This window comes from Telmatherina bonti, assembly GCF_933228915.1.
Source record: "Telmatherina bonti genome assembly, chromosome: 3".
In the NCBI taxonomy this organism is placed as follows: Eukaryota; Metazoa; Chordata; class Actinopteri; order Atheriniformes; family Telmatherinidae; genus Telmatherina; species Telmatherina bonti.
The window spans coordinates 2,655,283-2,676,288 of record NC_136621.1 but is presented as its reverse complement, the minus strand read 5'-3'; the positions used below and the strand labels follow the sequence as shown (position 1 = coordinate 2,676,288).

Below are 21,006 nucleotides of genomic sequence, written 5' to 3'. Positions count from 1 at the left end.
AGTACGGAGGCTGCAAAGCTGCTGAAAGTCCTCCAGACGTCGGTGGTCTGTCAGTTTCAGGCTGCGGCGTGCGAGACGGATCACCCCGGCCTGGAGAAGCAAAGCCACCTTTCTGACGCTGCAGATCTTCTCTAAAACCAAACACGACTGAATTTGAACTTTTTGAAGAAGCTGTATCCAGGTAAGCCGTCAGTCCAGCTCACCAAGACGTTTCACACTGAGCAACGTCTTTGATCAGCTTCAGTGCCTTTGGTATGATGCGATGGCAGGCTCACAGTGTTGGGGGGTAACGGGGGCGTAATGTGCACCGTGTTTCCCGTCACGCAGCAGATCAGCAGCAAACTAAAGCTGCTTCTGGAACCAGTTTAACACGAAGCTTCGTGTTTTTACACTTTCATGCTCTGATAGAGCAAAAACAAACACATCTCCAAATCAGTCTGGTCTTACACCCCCACCCCAGAACCACCCCCACCCCAACCTGTCAAACAAAAAAAAAACGATGAATTCCAGGCTGGAGAAGTCCTGCAGACCAGTCTGCTTCTGGCCTCAAACTGGCAACATGCTCAAGGCAGATCGACCTTTAACACACATATCCGCAGTCCGACTGCTGTCCGTTACGGTTGTCACGGCGACAGCTACAGTATTCTGTCTCCGTGTTGCTTGGTAGGAAATGCTGATAAGTTGGACGCCAGCTTGTGCTTCAGCGCTCCTCGCTCGCCGGGCTTCCTCCTCGGTAGAGAAAGCGATGAAGCACTAGAAGTTGTTCCACGCAGGGTGGAAGACGTCTTCGCTCTGACACAGAAGTTACTTTTCATCTGATGGGTTAGCTTGTTAAAGTTAAAATCACAGTTTAATGAGAACCAACATGAAACCGTTTCTTCCTTTAGTGGAGTCGAGTTCTTCGTTCTGAGGACTGAACATGCAAGCAGTCTTCTGACCGTCGTACAATCTCTTCTGCTACTGGTTCGTTCTACCCTTTCTCACAAGCCTCCAGTGTGTGTGTGTGTGTGTGTGTTGTGTGTGCATACAGCGTTTGACATGCACAGTAAATTTACACACAAACACACTGGAGACATTCTAACTTCCTGCTTCCTCCTGCTGTCGGACCATACTGGTAAACAAGGCGATAACAGCAGGAGTCCCACTCATCTCTGTAGGTCCAGCTAATTACTCTTCCTCCTCTTCCTCCTCCTCATCATCATCCTCATCGTGGCAGTGAGTGATCTCCTGGGGAGTCTGGGGGAACAAGTTGGGAGGTTTGATCTCGCTGAAGGAGCGGGTTAGCTGGTTGCGTTTGCACTCCAGGTCCTTACAGTCGCTGCAGTGGGTACGGTTGCGTGTGGCCAGTGGCGACTCTGTGTCCATGTCCACGTGGGTGTGTTCCACCGTCGACTCGTGGGGCATCTGGCCAAGACGAAGAAAATTACATTTCATGAAAAACCAGAAACAAAGGAGCTAACCAGCTAACGGAGGTAAGCGGGCTAAAGCTATGTAACATTGTTAACCGGCTAAAAACCGCGGTTGTTCTACGTTCTTCTGACTTGAAGCGGGAGATTGGGTACCTGTCAATCAAAAGGACACGCCCCTAAATATGCCGAACTTTGAAATTAAATTACTTTTAAACGGGCGAGTTAGAAAAAAATTCACTCCCCCCACAGTTGTCATGAAGGTAAACCTGACCTATTAAACCTAAAATGTTTTGTACCAGGCTGTAAACATGTTTATTCCTGCTGTAAACATGTTTATTCCTGCTGTAAACATGTTTATTTCTGCTGTAAACATATTAATTTCTGCTCTAAATGTGTTTATTCCTGCTGTAAACGTGTTTATTTCCGCTGTAAACATGTTTATTCCTGCTGTAAACATATTTATTTCTGCTCTAAATGTGTTTATTCCTGCTTTAAACATGTTTTTTCCTGCTGTAAACATGTTTATTTCTGCTGAACGTGTTTATTTCTGCTGTAAACATATTTATTTCTGCTGTAAACATGTTTATTTCTGCTGTAAACATGTTTATTTCCGCTGAGCGTATTTATTTCCGCTGTAAACATGTTAATTTCTGCTGTAAACATATTTATTTCTGCTCTAAACGTGTTTATTCCTGCTTTAAACATGTTTATTCCTGCTGTAAACATGTTTATTTCCGCTGTAAACGTATTTATTTCCGCTGTAAACGTATTTATTTCTGCTCTAAACGTGTTTATTCCTGCTTTAAACATGTTTATTCCTGCTGTAAACATGTTTATTTCCGCTGTAAACGTATTTATTTCCGCTGTAAACGTATTTATTTCTGCTCTAAACGTGTTTATTCCTGCTTTAAACATGTTTATTCCTGCTGTAAACATGTTTATTTCCGCTGTAAACGTATTTATTTCCGCTGTAAACGTATTTATTTCTGCTCTAAACATGTTTATTCCTGCTGTAAACGTATTTATTTCCGCTGTAAACGTATTTATTTCCGCTGTAAACCTGTTTATTTCTGCTGTATCGATTTATTCCTGCTGTAAACATGTTTATTTTTGCTGAAAACGTGTTTATTTCCGCTGTAAACATGTTTATTTCTGCTGTAAACATGTTTATTTTTGCTGTAAACGTGTTTATTTTTGCTGTAAACGTGTTTATTTCCGCTGTAAACGTGTTTATTTCCGCTGTAAACGTGTTTATTTCTGCTGTAAACGTGTTTATTTCCGCTGTAAACGTATTTGTTTTCCGCTGTAAACGTGTTTATTTCTGCTGTAAACGTATTTGTTTTCCGCTGTAAACGTATTTGTTTTCCGCTGTAAACGTGTTTATTTCCGCTGTAAACGTATTTGTTTTCCGCTGTAAACGTATTTGTTTTCCGCTGTAAACGTATTTGTTTTCCGCTGTAAACGTATTTGTTTTCCGCTGTAAACGTATTTGTTTTCCGCTGTAAACGTATTTGTTTTCCGCTGTAAACGTGTTTATTTCCGCTGTAAACGTATTTGTTTTCCGCTGTAAACGTATTTGTTTTCCGCTGTAAACGTGTTTATTTCTGCTGTAAACGTGTTTATTTCCGCTGTAAACGTATTTGTTTTCCGCTGTAAACGTGTTTATTTCTGCTGTAAACGTATTTGTTTTCCGCTGTAAACGTATTTGTTTTCTGCTGTAAACGTGTTTATTTCCGCTGTAAACGTATTTGTTTTCCGCTGTAAACGTATTTGTTTTCCGCTGTAAACGTGTTTATTTCTGCTGTAAACATGTTTATTTCTGCTGTGAAGTTGGTCTTTTTAACATGGGAGTCTATGGAGATTTGCTCTGTTTTGCCGCCCCTAGTGTATGAAGGGGGAACTGCAGGTTCTAGCTTCACTTTTAACCACCTGAGGTTGCCGCTTGGTCCCCGGTCTACGAGGTGGAATGAGCGAGTGACGGTGACGTGTGGTTGATAACGAGGAATAGACGTAACAAAGAGGCGAGGCGTGTTTGGCCTACCTCTTGTCAGCCAGCATGTTAACGCAACAATCTCCTGGTTCTTACTGATAAATGTTTCGGTAACGAACAGAAAATTTAGCCTTCATGCTCATTTGTTGCTTTAAGAAGAGGAAAAAGAGCAATGAGGGACGTTCTGAGCTTTAACAGCTCTGAAGCAAAGCCTGGACTGTAAAAACACAGACGCACACCTGAAAGTCCGCTATGAGAACATTCACATGCACATTCAGACCGGATTCTGCTGAGGCCGGACCCTTTCAGTAGCGGAGTGCCGTCATTGGAGCGTTTTCATGTTCTCTTCACATCCGGCTCTTCAGGAAGCCAAAGTGGAGAATAAAGGTGTGTTCTGCATCTTTAATGAGGTGTTTCTAACTGACTTCAGGCAGTAATTACAAACTGATGCAGAAACAAGAAAAGGTGTAAATGAAGACTGAAGAGACGAGGCTGTTGGGAAACCTTGGAGTTCTTTGTCTCAAAGACCACCCTTACCAGCACGTGTGCGGCTCTGAAGAGGTAGCTGAAGGGGTAGTACAGCAGGTTGATGAAGGAGGCGGCGTACAGGTCGGCGTATCGCATCACTTGCGAGGCAAACAGAGTCTGTCGGGATCCGCTGCGGAAAAGGCTTCCCATCATGCCGTAGCACATGTCCATGTCGTGAGTCACTTTCTGAAGGCAGGGATGGAGATGAAACACTGTTTATAATCCTTCCCGGCATGTCGGCCTCGTTTATTGATCAGTAAGAGAACGTCTGAAAGCTGAACGGTAATCTGACTGTAAGGGACGGAAAACTGTCAAACATGCTGACGGCAGAAGGGCAGCCGGCTGTCGTCATGGTTACGTACCTTCACTCTTCTCTGAATCGTGCTGATGTCTGGCCGCTCATTGCTGCTGCTGTCCAGATGTCTGAAGGGAAGGAGCGAAGATGAGAACGGTGGGGGGGGTTATCAGGTAGTGTGTCAACAGCCAGTCCATCCATCCATCCATCTTCTGCCGCTTATCCGGAGTCGGGTCGCGGGGGCAGCAGCCTAAGCAGGGAAGCGCAGACTTCCCTCTCCCCAGACATATTTGCCAACTCTGCGGGGGGATCCCGAGGCGTTCCCAGGCCAGCTGAGAGATATAATCCCTCCAGCGTGTCCTGGGTCTTCCCCGGGGTCTCCTCCCCGAGGGACGTGCCTGGAACACCTCACCAGGGAGGTCCAGGAGGCATCCTGACCAGATGCCCGAGCCACCTCAACTGGTTCCTCTCGATGCGGAGGAGCAGCGGCTCTACTCTGATCTCCTCCCGGATGACCGAGCTCCTCACCCTATCTCTAAGGGAGAGCCCGGCCACCCTGCGGAGGAAACACATTTCAGCCGCCTGTATACGAGATCTCCTTCTTTCGGTCACGACCCACAGCTCATGACCATAGGTGAGGGTAGGAATGTAGATCGACTGGTAAATCGAGAGCTTCGCCTTCTGGCTCAGCTCCTTCTTCACCACGACAGACCGGCGCAGAGTCCACATTACTGCAGACGCCGCACCGATCCGTCTGTCGATCTCGCGCTCCATCCTTCCCTCACTCGTGAACAAGACCCCGAGATATTTAAACTCCTCCACTTGAGGCAGGACCTCACTCCCGACCCGGAGAGGACAATCCACCCTATTCCGGCTGAGGACCATGGTCTCAGATTTGGAGGTGCTGATTCTCATCCCAGCCGCTTCACACTCGGCCGCGAATCGCTCAAGTGAGAGCTGGAGATCACGACCAGATGAAGCCAACAGGACCACGTCATCCGCAAAAAGCAGGGACCCAATCCTGAGGCCACCAAGTCGGATCCCCTCAACACCTCGGCTGCGCCTAGAAATTCTGTCCATATAAGTTATGAACAGAATCGGTGATAAAGGGCAGCCTTGGCGGAGTCCAACCCTCACCGGAAACAAATCCGACTTACTACCGGCAATGTGGACCAAGCTCTGACACCTGTCGTACAGGGACCGGACAGCCCTTACAAGGGGGTCAGGTACCCCATACTCCCGGAGTACCCCCCACAGGAGCCCCCGGGGGACACGGTCGAACGCCTTCTCCAGGTCCACAAAGCACATGTAGACTGGTTGGGCAAACTCCCATGCCCCCTCCAGGACCCCAAAGAGGGTATAGAGCTGGTCCACTGTTCCGCAACCAGGACGAAAACCACACTGCTCCTCCTCAATCCGGGATTCGACTATCCGGCGGACCCTCCTCTCCAGGACCCCTGAATAGACCTTACCAGGGAGGCTGAGGAGTGTGATTCCCCTGTAATTGGAACACACCCTCCGGTCCCCCTTCTTAAAAAGGGAGACCACCACCCCAGTCTGCCTATCCAGCGGTACTGCCCCCGATGTCCACGCGATGCTGCAGAGGCGTGTCAGCCAGGACAGCCCCACAGCATCCAGAGCCTTAAGGAACTCCGGGCGGATCTCATCCAACCCCGGCCAGTCATGCTATAAATAGCGCCGGAGAAGCCAGTTATCAGCTGACCCTGCAGACTTTAACATATTGACCCCGTTGTTCCCTCAGATACATTCTCACATGGCTGCAGCTGCAGAGCAATGTTTCACACAGCGAGGAGGACAAGACAAAACACACAAGTTCTTACTTGTAAAGTTCTGCCAGGAAAACATCGAGGCTTTGCAGTTCCTCGAATAACGCTGGAAAACACACACACACACACACACACACACACACACACACACACACACACACAAAGAGAGAGAGAGAGAGAGAGACAGAGAGAGAGAGAGAGAGAGAGAGAGAGAGTCAAACTTTCAATCTTGTCTTTTATTCGGCGATGCTTCTGCAGTTATGATGCGACAAAGACCGGGTCCGGGTGGGGAAGAACAACAGAGCTAGCAAGCGCTAGCGGGAAGCTAAAACAACAGACCTAGCAGGAAGCTAGCAGGAAGCTAGCAGGAAGCTAACACGAAGCTAGCAGGAAGCTAGCAGGAAGCTAGCAGGAAACTAAAACAACAGACCTAGCAGGAAGCTAGCAGGAAGCTAGCAGGAAGCTAACACGAAGCTAGCAGGAAGCTAACAGGAAGCTAGCAGGAAGCTAGAACAACAGAGCTAAGAGGAAGCTAACAGCTAGCCTTGCAGCTACTGGGACTGAGATTTCCTCATCAGGAAATCGTGTGTTTGGAGACATTCTGGTTTTTATGGACATGAAAACAGACGAGACGTCCTGCATGTGGAAGCTGTTTAACACCAAAATAAAACCCGACGGTAAAACTACAACCATGTCCCAGCAGCTCTGTTCCAGCCCAGTTAGAAGAACTGGTGGCTGCTAACACGTTGTCTCTGAACGTCACGTGGAAAAATTTAAAGACAAAATGAAAAATAAGTTTGATAAGTGTTTCTGGTTTGACGTAAACAAGAGACAGTGGAGATAAATGTGTTTGGTTACTTAGACTAGTGGACACAGAATGGAGCTTAACGTCTAAAGCTGGTTCCATGAGAAGCAAGAACTGAGTTCTTGCTGTTGAGGCTGCCAGAACAAGAAAAAACATCTTTTTAGTCGTCCTCCATGAGAGTGGGAGGGATCACTGCGGGGGGCGAAGTCTGCTTTATGTGCAATGAACCCGGTTGTTACCTCCACCAGGAGGTTATGGAGGAGGATGGAACAAGCTGGAGAAATTGTGTCACAAAGCGAGAAAAAAACCCTCAACGTCCAAAAAAGACGAATAAAAATCCAGATGAGATCGAATCAAACGGTAGCTGAGCACAGACGTTATTTACTGATGACCTCTGGCAGAAGTTCAGCTGTGAGAGGAACTTCCACACGCTGACGGGAATGGAAAAAGCCTTGCAATCATCAGGCCACGCGGTGCAATGCCACACCGCCACGCTGCGGCGTTGAGGTTTGGGTGAACCCGGCAGCGGTTTCTAAAGTCGGTCTGGCGGTGAAAGGAAGAAACGGAAGCGACGAGAGCAGCGGCGTTGGAGCGATGACAGAAAAGGAAGACGGTCGTAAAAGCAGGTTTGGTGCTTACAGCTCTTGTCGGTCCAGACATGCAGCTCCTGGGCCAGCTCAGGTATAACCAGGAATGTTCTCCAGCCTTGGCGCTTCTTGGACTTGAGGATGTCTCCAAAGATATGGTCCCCAATGTAAACAATGTCCTTCCCTTTGGCTGCCAGCAAGTCACACACGATGTCTGAGGATCCTTAGTGGGGAGAGGAGCATATTAACAACACTTTACCGTGTTTTTCTGTTTAAAGCACGAAGGCAAACTGCACGGCGACTTACAGACCTCCAGAGTAGACGATTCCATGCTGCAGAGGTCCTGTGTAGGTTCCGATCTTTAGACGTCCCGTTGTCTGAAAAGAGAGAGCAACTGGTTAGCCAAACCCTGAAACTAACCCGTGGTTAGGTTATGGTTATGGTTATTGTTAGGTTTAACGAAGACTCAGACGCTTCAGGTGCGTTCTGAGAGAACATGCAGGTGGGAAGTCATCATGAGCCCCCGCCACGCCGCTTCGCCTCCCGCTCGGACGCACGGCAACATGAAGTGCCAGAATTTATTCTCCTGCTTTATTTCAAGCTTTCCGCAGAGGGCCAGACCCCCCCAGCGGAGGATCCATCGGAGGTGTAACCATGGTGACCCCCCCCCCCCCCCCCCCCCCCCCGGTGCGTTGTGTGTGCGCTCACCGTGTCTACTTGTCTGAGGACCGTTCCCTCGCCGAAGAACAGCGGTTTCCGGGCATCCACCAGGATCAGATCAAAATAGGACTGCCAGGGCCGGTGGGCCGTACCGGGCTGCGGACAGCAACACCCTTACACACACACTCACACACACACACACACTTCCTCAGCAGATGCATCTGAAGTCTGAGCTTACCTTTGGCCCGTGTGTGAAGTCAAACAGGTACGTCATGATTTTCTGTGGAAAAGCAGATTTATGGTGAAATCAGAAGCGTGTTTTCATCTAAATCAGCTTCACCGGTGGACCACAGCTCTTCCCCTGAACTACGAAGGTGTACTCACATCCGTGTATTTGTAGTCGCTGTTAGTCGCCAGGAAGACTTTGGCCACCTCGTTCATTCTGCTGAGGAGAAGAGGCAGCTTGCCCTGATGGAAAAGACGAAGAAGAAGCTCTGGACGTGTTTTCAGACCAGCCTGTCAGACGTTGCTGTGTTAGTACTCACATCTTTCACGACGTACTTCTCCAGGTTCTCCACCGTCTTCTCCTTCAGGGTTCCCTGGAAGGTGGAGTAATCAGATTACACTGTCTGCTTATACTGACAGCAAGGATTTGTGTCTGATGAACGACCCCCCCCCCCCCTACTTCAGCCTGGTCACCTGACCAGTCACACGTGCACACAGGTGTACACGTCTTCTCTACACGCCTGTTTTCTGTATTTGCAGCAGAGATCATCGATCCTTCATTGAACCACGCTTCAGACTAGCTGACTCGTGTTCTACATGAACATGGCGTCAGTTTGCTCCTCGCTGTTTAATCCTAGTTCTTCCATCAACACTCATCTGTTTTATATTTCTGGTTTCATCACGTGTGTTTTGTTTTCACATGGATTTATGTACGTCTCGTCTCGTCTTCGTGCCACCTATCCGGGGTCGGGTCGCGGGGGCAGCAGCCTAAGCAGGGAAGCCCAGACTTCCCTCTCCCCAGCCACATTTGCCAACTCTGCGGGGGGATCCCGAAGCGTTCCCAGGCCAGCCGAGAGATATAATCCCTCCAGCGTGTCCTGGGTCTTCCCCGGGGTCTCCTCCCAGAGGGACGTGCCTGGAACACCTCACCAGGGAGGTCCAGGAGGCATTCTGACCAGATGCCCGAGCCACCTCAACTGGTTCCTCTCGATGCGGAGGAGCAGCGGCTCTACTCTGATCTCCTCCCGGATGACCGAGCTCCTCATCTCCACTGTACAGAGTATTGATGGAGCACTGCCTCCCCCTCCTGAGCCGCCGGATGGTGGACCAGAATCGCTTCGAAGCCGTCCGGAAGTCGTTCTCCATGGCCTCGCCGAACTCCTCCCATGCCCGAGTTTTTGCCTTGGCGACAGCCAAAGCCGCATGCTGCTTAGCCTGTCGGTACCCATCAGCTGCCTCCAGAGTCCCACAGGCCAAGAAGGCCCGATAGGACTCCTTCTTCAGCTTGACGGCATCCCTCACTGTTGGTGTCCACCAACGAGTCCTGGGATTACCGCCACGACAGGCACCAACGACCTTACAGCCACAGCTCCGGCCGGCCACCTCAGCAATAGAGGCACGGAACACAGCCCATTCGGACTCAATGTCCCCCGCCTCACCCGGGACATGTTCGAAGCTCTGCTGAAGGTGGGAGTTGAAGCTCGCTCTGACGGGGGATTCAGCCAGACGTTCCCAGCAGACCCTCACAACACGTTTGGGCCTGCCAGATCTGACCGGCTTCCTCCCCCACCATCTGAGCCAACTCACCACCAGGTGGTGATCAGTTGAAGCTCCGCCCCCCTCTTCACCCGAGTGTCCAAGGCATGTGGCCGCAGGTCCGACGATATGACTACAAAATCCATCATGGAACTGCGGCCCAGGGAATCCTGATGCCAGGTGTACATATGGACACTCTTATGTTGGAACATGGTGTTCGTTATAGACAATCCATGACGAGCACAGAAGTCCAATAACAAAACACCATTTGGGTTCGGGGGGGGAGACCATACCTCCCAATCACTCCCCTCCAGGTCTCACTGTCATTGCCCACGTGAGCATTGAAGTCCCCCAGCAGAACAATGGAGTCCCCAGAAGGAGCACCCTCCAGCACTCCCTCCAAGGACTCCAGAAAGGGTGGGTACTCTGAACTGCTGTTCGGTGCATAAGCACAGACAACAGTCAGGACCCGTCCCCCCACCCGGAGGCGGAGGGAAACTACCCTTTCATCCACCAGGGTAAACCCCAACGTGCAGGCACCAAGCTGGGGGCTGATGAGAATGCCCACACCTCACCATGAGCAACTCCAGAGTGGAAGAAAGTCCAGCCCCTTTCGAGGGTACTGGTTCCAGAGCCCAAGCCATGCGTCGAGGTGAGTCCAACTATATCTAGTCGGAACCGCTCAACCTCACGCACAAGCTGAGGCTCTTTCCCCACCAGAGAGGTGACGTTCCACGTCCCTAGAGCCAGCTTCTGCAGCCGGGGATCGGACCACCAGGGTCCCCGCCTCTTGCTGCCGCCCAGCTCACACTGCACCCGACCCCTACGGCTCCTCCCGCAGATGGTGAGCCCACGGGAGGTGGGGCCCATGTAACCCTTTCGGGCTGAGCCCGACGGTCCCACGGGTAAAGGTCCGGCCACCAGACGCTCGCTCTTGTACCCCACCTCAAGGCCTGGCTCCAAAGGGGGGTCCCGGTAACCCGCGTCCGGGCAAGGGAACATTTATGCCTAGGTTTGTCGTCGTCATAGAGGTCTATGAGCCGTGCTTGGTCTGGTTCCTCCCCTAGACACCTGTTTGCCATGGGTGACCCTACCAGGGGCATAAAGGCCCCGACAACATAGCTGCGAGGATCTTCGGGACGCACAAACCCGTCCACCACAATAGGGTGACGGCTCCGGGAGGGATTTATGTACATTTATAGTAAATGTTTGTTGGTGTATGAAGCACACTGCTGCTAGGACTAATATTTATTCCTATACTTTGTGTCCCTGCGATGGCCTGGGGGGCTGTCCAGGGTCTACCCCTCCTCTGGCCCACAGACTGCTGGGATAGGCTCCAGCTTCCAGTGACCCTTCATCAGACTCAGCGGTTAGGATGATGAATGAATGAACACTGTTGGGCTTCACATTTTCCTGAATCATCTTGCTTTTTGAGGGCAGACGGATGATAAATATCAGAGATTCCTGAGAGACTTCCTGAGATTCTTTATTAAAACATCTGCCCCCCCCCTTGTTGTGCTGATGTTTAGAGGTGTGTTTTTTTGTTGCATCTTTATCCTTCCCCCTTTAGGTGAAGTGTACACCCACCCATCCTTCCTCATGTCATCTTTTCCTTTTTTAATAAGGCGCCGGTAAAACTGGCTGCTGGGCCGAAGTATCAGTTCGTTCTGTAAACCTGTCAAATGTAAATGTCTGTATGTCTAACCTTAGACGAGCTGACTTGAACCATGAAGTATCTTTGATTTGATTTGATCTGTAAAATCTCATTTGATCATTTAAAATCTCAATCTCATCAAGCTTTTGCTTTTGGAGTTTTCCTCATTCCTGGACAAATCGGGCTGCAAACTTTAGGTCTCCCTGAAGGCAGTGTGGGTTTCTGTTGGTAGGAATTCACCAGTGTTTCCAGTAAACTGACCCTTTCCCAGTCATCCCAACACTTCTGCGGTCAGTAAATTATTTTCAGGAGGCAGAATCTATCAAATATTCTGTTTGTAATGTCAGTTTAATGAACGAAACAGGAAAATATTTGTGAAAAAATTCACATGTGTATTTAGTTTAATACAAAATGTCATTATGACGCACTCATGCAGAAGGAAGAAAGACACTAATGGTACAGCACGAGGCGTAAAGCGGGGTACATGCTTCCGTTCACCTTGAAGTGGACCCAGTCGACGGCATCCCGGACATCCTGGAACATGCTCTTATAGGACATGAAGAGGTCGCCGTCTTTGAAGCCCGTTTCACAGCTGGGGGAGGGGAGCAAAGAGACACAGGAACACAGCCGTCGGACAGGCCGTATCTTTACAGAAGGTTTCAGAAACACCACATTTGTTTTTTGTTTGCTTTTAAATGGGATAGCCTTCCCTTGTTGGAGGGTCCCCAGCCAAACAGGAAAGCATTCTCCCCCTAAAAGACCAACAACCAGGTTTCAGAGGACAAAGGACATGCAGCCAGATTACATTCTCAAAAAGAAAAGAAAAGAATTACAGGCCATTAAAGCTCTTTTAGAAGATTAAATCAGGATTTCAATCTCCATGTGAGTACAGATACTTTCTATCTCCGTCTCATCAGACTTCATGCTTCTCAACTTCTTATGAACAGATTTTTAAATAATTATCATAGAAAAGAAGGATTTGTTGACTCAAGTCCCATTTGGTGACTGTTCCATAAGAATTAGTCATGTGGACCCTCCCATGCTGCAGGGCTCGCTGAGGCCCGCTGCCTGGCTTGCAACTGTCTTTGTGTCATCATGCAGCGCTCAGAAACTTGTTGTTGTGCGACTTCCGTGGTTACAAAAACTTCCTTACCTCGTGTATCTGTCGCAGTTGGAAAAGAAATCCACCAGGCAGGCAAAGAGGTAGGTTTCTGCAGAGAATGTCAGTCGCTGATTAATATTCAGGGATTTCCTGCTGGGAATCCTCTGGGACAGTCGCCAGCTTGTCCAGCTTCACAGACCTTACCTGGCAGGTTAAAGAGCGTGTTTAGGATATAAAAACGCTCCGTGTCATCCCTCTGGATGAACTTGTTTGGGTACCGTTCACGGATGTCAGGGCTGGAGCGTGGGAAGGAACACATGGCAGATGTGTTTTTACTGGCTTTCAGAGAGGTTTGAGCATCTCAGAAGGTGAACGATTAGAGCAGCTTACCCTCGAAGGAAGTTGAAGCCGTGCACACAGACCAGGATATTCCCGTAGGCGTCGACCTTCAGAAGGTTTCCGTACATGGTATCAAACACCAGGCCCCTGAAAACATGAGCAGGTTTTACGAGCCTGCCACCGAGCTAGCTATATGAACATCTGCAGCGTTTCCCATCCAACATCCACCGGTCGAACGGGAGGGGGTGGCTACTGTAACACAGATCAATCAGAGCGCGTATCGTAACCGGCAAGCCTTCATTTAGCCAGCAGTAGTGACGTACGCTTACCGCCGAGTTCGCTGTAATTTCACCAAATGTCAACCTGTAAAATCTAAACTGTCAGCATCCTTGTCTCCGGACACCGTGCGTAATGTCGGATGCTCCTCAGGTGTACCTCGCCTGGAATGGAGTGTAATTAGGCCCCGCCTACCTCGCAGAAGCCTGACTGGAGGCGACTGGTAACGATGACCTGACGCAGATTACAGTCATCTTTCTATTTACAACAACGGGCTTCGTTTTACCGCTTCCTCTGCTGCCTTTAGCGTTACACAAGTAGGAAAGGATGCAAAATGCCATGAGAGCGATGGTTAGCGTGTGATGTGATGGTCTGACCTGGTGGGAAACGATGGGTCGTAGACGAAGCTGAGCAGCTCCTGTGGGTAACCGATGGAAACCAGCCGCTCCACCGTCAGCTCAAACCCCAGAGACTCGTATTCCGGTGATTTATACACTAAAAATCAGAAACAAAACACATGCAGACTCAGTTAGAGGGATTTTACCAGCTTCACCAGCAGATCCAGTTAAAAACTCCATCAGCAGGGAGACTGAAATGATGAGAGATACCAGTAGGCCACCAGTAGGCCTCCAGTAGGCCACCAGTAGGCCTCCAGTAGGCCACCAGTTGGCCACCAGTAGGCCACCAGTGGGCCTCCAGTAGGCCACCAGTGGGCCTCCAGTAGGCCTCCAGTAGGCCACCAGTCGGCCACTAGTAGGCCTCCAGTCGGCCACTAGTAGGCCTCCAGTAGACCTCCAGTAGGCCTACAGTAGGCTTCCAGTAGGCCTCCAGTAGGCCTACAGTAGGCCTACAGTCGGCCACTAGTAGGCCTCCAGTAGGCCACCAGTGGGTCTCCAGTAGGCCAACAGTGGGTCTCCAGTAGGCCTACAGTAGGCTTCCAGTAGGCCTCCAGTAGGCCTACAGTAGACCTCCAGTAGGCCACCAGTGGGTCTCCAGTAGGCCTACAGTAGGCTTCCAGTAGGCCTCCAGTAGGCCTACAGTAGACCTCCAGTAGGCCACCAGTCGGCCACTAGTAGGCCTCCAGTCGGCCACTAGTAGGCCTCCAGTAGGCCACCAGTGGGTCTCCAGTAGGCCTACAGTAGACCTCCAGTCGGCCACTAGTAGGCCTCCAGTAGGCCACCAGTGGGTCTCCAGTAGGCCTACAGTAGACCTCCAGTAGGCCAACAGTGGGCCTCCAGTAGGCCTACAGTAGGCTTCCAGTAGGCCTCCAGTAGGCCTACAGTAGACCTCCAGTAGGCCACCAGTGGGTCTCCAGTAGGCCTACAGTAGGCTTCCAGTAGGCCTCCAGTAGGCCTACAGTAGACCTCCAGTAGGCCACCAGTCGGCCACTAGTAGGCCTCCAGTAGGCCACCAGTCGGCCACTAGTAGGCCTCCAGTCGGCCACTAGTAGGCCTCCAGTAGGCCTACAGTAGACCTCCAGTAGGCCAACAGTGGGCCTCCAGTAGGCCTACAGTAGGCTTCCAGTAGGCCTCCAGTAGGCCTACAGTAGACCTCCAGTAGGCCACCAGTGGGTCTCCAGTAGGCCTACAGTAGGCTTCCAGTAGGCCACCAGTAGGCCTCCAGTAGGCCACCAGTAGGCCAAACCACAGGTGTGGTGGAAACCAGTTCCTCTGAACATGAAGGAAATTGTGCCATGTTGCCTCCCTCTGCAGCGGCGGCTGTCCTTACTGCAGACGAGGAGTTCATGGCGTTAACAACAAGGTCATGTCAGCGTTTCCTCTCACTGCTCCTCTCACAGGCTTGGTTGGGCTGCATGGAAACCTGCCGGGCCTGAAGAAGACGCATGCCTGCAAAGCTTCCACTGACTGGACCGCGTTGTGCAAACAGGTTAACATTTATTATTATACATAACTAGTCCCGTTGTTAAACAACGGGACTAATAACGCGTAGTTATCACAATACTAGTCCCGTTGTTTATCAAACACTAGTCCCGTTGTTTATCACAATACTAGTCCCGTTGTTTATCACAATACTAGTCCCGTTGTTTATCAAACACTAGTCCCGTTGTTTATCACAATACTAGTCCCGTTGTTTATCACAATACTAGTCCCGTTGTTTATCAAACACTAGTCCCGTTGTTTATCACAATACTAGTCCCGTTGTTTATCACAATACTAGTCCCGTTGTTTATCACAATACCAGTCCCGTTGTTAACTACGCGTTATTAGTCCCGTTGTTTATCAAACACTAGTCCCGTTGTTTATCACAATACTAGTCCCGTTGTTTATCAAATACTAGTCCCATTGCTTATCACACACGACTAGTCCCGTTGTTTATCACAATACTAGTCCCGTTGTTTATCAAATACTAGTCCCGTTGCTTATCACACACGACTAGTCCCGTTGCTTATCACACACGACTAGTCCCGTTGTTTATCACATGTTACTAGTCCTGTTGTTTATTACACAACTAGTCCCGTTGTTTATTACGCATAACTAGTCCCGTTGTTTATCACAATACTAGTCCCGTTGTTTATCAAACACTAGTCCCGTTGTTTATCACAATACTAGTCCCGTTGTTTATCAAATACTAGTCCCATTGCTTATCACACACGACTAGTCCCGTTGTTTATCACAATACTAGTCCCGTTGTTTATCAAACACTAGTCCCGTTGTTTATCACAATACTAGTCCCGTTGTTTATCAAATACTAGTCCCATTGCTTATCACACACGACTAGTCCCGTTGTTTATCACAATACTAGTCCCGTTGCTTATCACACACGACTAGTCCCATTGTTTATCACATGTTACTAGTCCTGTTGTTTATTACACGACTAGTCCCGTTGTTTATTACGCATAACTAGTCCCGTTGTTTATCACAATACTAGTCCCGTTGCTTATCACACACGACTAGTCCCGTTGTTTATCAAACACTAGTCCCGTTGTTTATCACAATACTAGTCCCGTTGCTTATCACACACGACTAGTCCCGTTGTTTATCACATGTTACTAGTCCTGTTGTTTATTACACGACTAGTCCTGTTATTTATTACACGACTAGTCCCGTTGTTTATCACATGTTACTAGTCCTGTTGTTTATTACACGACTAGTCCTGTTATTTATTACACGACTAGTCCTGTTGTTTATTACGCAAAACTAGTCCCGTTGTTTATTACAGATTACTAGTCCCGTTGTTTATTACACGTTACTAGTCCTGTTGTTTATTACACGACTAGTCCTATTGTTTATTATGCATAACTAGTCCCGTTGTTTATTACAGATTACTGGTTCTGTTGTTTATTACACGACTAGTCCTGTTGTTTATTACGCATAACTAGTCCCGTTGTTTATTATACATAACTAGTCCCGTTGTTTATTATGCGTTACTAGTCCTGTTGTTTATTACACGACTAGTCCTGTTGTTTATTACACTACTAGTCCCGTTGTTTTTTACGCATAACTAGTCCCTGTATGAGTTAATCTGGTCCAAACAAAGAGGGGAAGTTTTTATTTATCCTGCTGCTTATTTATTAATCTCTTATTAATATATCTTGTGTTTTTGTCTTGTCCTGTTTCCCATTCCTGTGATGGACTGGTCACCTGTCCAGGTGCACCTGCCTCTGATTGCTGGGACAACTCCAGCTTCCTGCGAGCCTTAATGGTCCAGGAGACGGATAGATGGAATGTCTCGGCGGTGGAGGTGTTTTAGTCGTATGTTCCAGCAATGTTTGGCGTCACTCTGCAGCTCCGGCTGAGGTGAAGGTTCAAGACGAACGCCTCCGATGGGACAATAAAGTTAATTTTGAACTGAAAATCATCCCCACGCTTCACTAGACAGTGGTCTCGGGATGTTTTATGGACAGACTGGAAGTGTTTTATAACAATACGCAGTAATCGGGAGGAGCATGGAGGGGTTCCTGGTGATTAGAGGTAGAGACGGACATTACTGAGGAGCAGATGGAAAGTTCTCCACCAGTAAACGGTTCACTGGTTCCCAGAAACCAGCTGCAATCATGAAAGCCAAAGCTTTGTGTGGCTTCATGGCGATTACACTGCGAACACGGCAGGTGACAGGGTTTGTCAAGGTCGCTCACATCGTGCAACATGTGACTTTTCCAAGGATACACGCCCCTCCCCAGACAACAAACACACCCGCCACCGTCAAGCGTCCTCGGTGCCACCGTGGATATCGACGGATGGCGAACAAATCCACACAGAAAGAAGATCAGGTGCACCTCGCCGCACCTCGCTAAGAAAAGGCCGCCGAGGATTAAAGCGCCATCCGAGACCCCCAGAGGACATGTCACCAGATATAAATACTAAACAAAGAATGCACTGGTGTTGTTGCTGCTTTCTGCACTCCCAGTGGGGGGCGGGGGGCAGTTAGCTGTGGGAAGAGCTAACAGGAGCCTGGAGGGAGGGTGGGGGGCTCCTCTGTGTGTGTTTGGAGGAGCATGAGAAGAGTCACAGGAAGATGGGGGGTTCAGGAAAAGCCAGTTATAGTCATGCAGCCTGACGCAGCCCCCCCCACCCCCACCCCCCATGCTGAGTTCTCCCAGCAAGCTGAAGCTTTGGGCTTCCTGCCCAGAGCAGCACCAACATCCCTGTTGCTCGCCGTCTTGTTATACCCTCCATGAACACAGAGAGCAGTTTGGAGGCCGGTTCCCCATCATCCCCGTCGCCGTCTTCAGCTCGCCGCGGCTGTCCTGCAGGCGGCCTGCTGGACGTTAACACACTCCTCTCCTTCACATGGCAGGATAATCACATCTCATTAACTGGTTTACGGTTCTTCGCGTCCTGATCCCAACTATCGACGTGTTTCTGAGCCGGTTACGAGTCTGAGGTCTTTAATAATTCCTTATGTTGGAACTAAAATACAAAAGTCCCACTTCTCTCTCTGTTTGTGGAAAAACCTCCTGTAAGACCCGAGAACAGCAGCAAATGTTAATGTTTTAAAGTCAAACTAACAACCCAGCTTTTCAACCTGAATTTTACATGGAGTTATGTTCTCTTAGCTTTTTTAATCATTTTAATTACTGTTTTATTCTGGCTTGTGTTTTATTCTGTTTTATTTTATTTCCTACTTTATATCTCCTCACCGGTAATACTTCCCACGCTGGACTCAAACGCGATATTTTCTGGGCGTGGGGCAGAGACAGAGACGACTCGGCTCCTTTGTTTTTATTTCTGTAAAGCACTGTAAGTACAGAACAACTGTTTTATTAGGAGAAACTGTGACAGACGGGCTGAATTCATATGAAGTGAAATTTAACCAGTCATCAGGTAACACAAGCTGAGCCTGTACCAGCAGCACGCCACCAACATCATGAGATGAAATGTTTTCTTTCATTTTCACTATGAAAAACAGAAAATAACTAAACCAAGAGGAACATCTAAACTGGAAACTTACTTTAAATCTATGAAACTTCACTTAGTCGAATGAATATCAAAGTTTATCTCCATCGGGGTTGTGATGCAATAAGGTTACAACACAAAGCTCTACGTTTTCCTTTTTTCCTGACTTTATTTTTTACTTTACTGCAACCTGAGAAAACCAGCCTGGCTCTTCCCCAGCCCCCCTCCTCAGTCACATGGCCTGCTGTGGATCCTTTCCACAGGTAACTCAAGATGTCCCTCACAATTTCAGATATTTGAGGGCTGGAGCCATGGATTGTGGAGTGATTTACGAGGCTGTTTGTTCATTCAATCCACCTGAGACGTAGTTCACAGGAAGACGCTGGTTCAGGGAGGCGGAACCAAAGCTTTCGTTTGCAGCGTTTAATGCCGTTTTCTGTCACACTAAATGCTGCTAACTGTCCCTCGTTCCTGCTGTATCGGGACACCCCCCCATGCCGTTTATATGCACACATATCGACTGAGAGTAGCGGGACACATGACTTTATCTTGAGAAATATGTTACATTTTGTCCCTGATGGGATTGTTGTTGCCAGATTATTTTACTTTCTCTGCTCCAGGCGCAGAGCGGGATGTTTGTCCTGACTTTCTAGGCCAGGTCACGTCACGTAGCGCGCACACATCACATGCAAGCTACACAATCTGCAGCCTTTTCCTCATAGACCACTAAATCTATGGGCCTAATTCAGGGAGGGGTTATAATCACAAAGCAAACTGTGTTAGAGGACATGTGCAATCGGAAGCCAACCTCTGCCGTCTGATTCATCTGTTGACAGTGCTGTGCGAATGTAGGCCTTTGTCACAGATTTATGAACTATTATCAACTTTATCTGTGAAAAATGAAAAAGTTGAGCAGCGCCTCAGGAGGCGACATTCCAGCCCCGAGTCTGCTGGAAAACTAGGACAGAAATGTCTCTCAGTGAAATCCAGGCTTTTCTGCAGGGTACGATGTGCTCCCCTTCTGCAGCAGCAGCGGATGAAGCAATGCTGTCCTACATGAGATCCATTTAGTTTCCAAAGTCCCACAAAACCTTACAAAATGCAAATATTTAACCGCTTATCACCATTTAGCCCTCGCCTTGCAGTGAGTAGGTAAACCGGAACAGCGAGAGTCCGATGCCTTTGCAGAGCAGGCGGCTCGGGAAATACCTCGTGTAGAAACTCCGAAGGCGTGTTTCTGTCTGATGGAACTGATTAGTTTGATCTGTAGCATATATGCTGAATTTTCTACATTTTTCGTCTTGTAGGGGGGGTCTCCAGTACGAAGCTGGACGCTCCAGGACTCATCTTGCAGTTGGGAGTGCAACGTTTGCTTCAGCAGTTTGTAGTTTTATTCAACATTTAGCTACTGAACAGCTGCACACGTCTCTTTTTAATCATCCAGTCATTCGCTTTAGTCCGATTAAAGCTTGTGGGGAGGTCTGTCTATCCCAGCAGGGACACCTGGACAGGTAACCAGAATGAAGAGCTTGTCTGTGTTATAAGATCTCCAGACCCGGCTTATAACGTCACCGCCAGCAACCAGCTGATAGACGACAGTGAAAAATGTGTCTGATCGGTGTGGGGGGGGGGTTGTCCCTCTGATGCCGTCGAGGCCATCAGGAGAAGGAAGCTAAACGTTGGACCAACACATCTGGCCACTTCCAGCTGGTTTCAGGCTGTTGCAGCCGAACATAACTGAGGCACCAACATGTCAAGTATACCAGGACCTGTTGTACGACTTTCTCCGGCGTTTTCTGTGTTTTATTCTGGAAATGTTGAGGAGACATATCTTTAACTGCTTGGGTTTATCAGTTAGCTCATCTGCTAACAGTTTGGTGCTAGTTAGAGCATGCTCTGTGTATCATTAGCTGTTTTCTGTCCAGTTTGGGTTCTGCTGCCATCATTTGGCTATAAAGTCCATCCCTGTGTTAACTCGAACATTACAACTGAGGGGCGCCCCGCCCTCCCCAGAAGGCCACCGCCACCAATCAGCCGCTACCAATCGGCCGCCACCAATCGGCCGCCGCCAATCGGCCGCCGCCAATCGGCCGCCACCAGTCGGCCGCCACCAGTCGGCCGCCGCCAGTCGGCCGCCGCCAGTCGGTCGCCGCCAATCGGCCGCCGCCAATCGGCCGCCGCCAATCGGCCGCCGCCAATCGGCCGCCACCAATCGGCGCAACCAATCGGCCGCCACTAATCGGCAGCCACCAATCGGCCGCCACCAATCGGCCGCCACCAATCGGCCGCCACTAAACGGCCGCCACCAATCGGCGCAACCAATCGGCCGCCACTAATCGGCAGCCACCAATCGGCCGCCGCCAATCGGCCGCCGCCAATCGGCAGCCACCAATCGGCCGCCACCAATCGGCCGCCACCAATCGGCCGCCACTAAACGGCCGCCACCAATCGGCCGC

At 49.3% G+C, this 21,006-nt stretch overlaps 1 protein-coding gene across 1 annotated transcript in view; it reads right to left on the bottom strand.

The window, feature by feature from the left end:
• Nucleotides 1-515: 515 nt before the first annotated feature.
• Nucleotides 516-21,006, bottom strand: part of nt5c2b (5'-nucleotidase, cytosolic IIb) — a 33,698-nt gene continuing 13,207 nt past the window's right edge. Inside the window, exons 4-18 of the mRNA XM_079261468.1 lie at nucleotides 13,571-13,688; nucleotides 12,969-13,064; nucleotides 12,783-12,874; nucleotides 12,630-12,687; nucleotides 11,975-12,068; nucleotides 8,607-8,660; nucleotides 8,446-8,529; nucleotides 8,300-8,341; nucleotides 8,110-8,217; nucleotides 7,712-7,778; nucleotides 7,454-7,624; nucleotides 6,064-6,115; nucleotides 4,290-4,350; nucleotides 3,937-4,113; nucleotides 516-1,404 (exon numbers count right to left, since the gene is read on the bottom strand). Of these exons, the coding sequence (XP_079117594.1) occupies nucleotides 1,168-1,404; nucleotides 3,937-4,113; nucleotides 4,290-4,350; nucleotides 6,064-6,115; nucleotides 7,454-7,624; nucleotides 7,712-7,778; nucleotides 8,110-8,217; nucleotides 8,300-8,341; nucleotides 8,446-8,529; nucleotides 8,607-8,660; nucleotides 11,975-12,068; nucleotides 12,630-12,687; nucleotides 12,783-12,874; nucleotides 12,969-13,064; nucleotides 13,571-13,688 (1,511 nt within the window). The 3' untranslated portion in view covers nucleotides 516-1,167. The remainder of the gene's footprint in view (nucleotides 1,405-3,936; nucleotides 4,114-4,289; nucleotides 4,351-6,063; nucleotides 6,116-7,453; nucleotides 7,625-7,711; nucleotides 7,779-8,109; nucleotides 8,218-8,299; nucleotides 8,342-8,445; nucleotides 8,530-8,606; nucleotides 8,661-11,974; nucleotides 12,069-12,629; nucleotides 12,688-12,782; nucleotides 12,875-12,968; nucleotides 13,065-13,570; nucleotides 13,689-21,006) is intronic.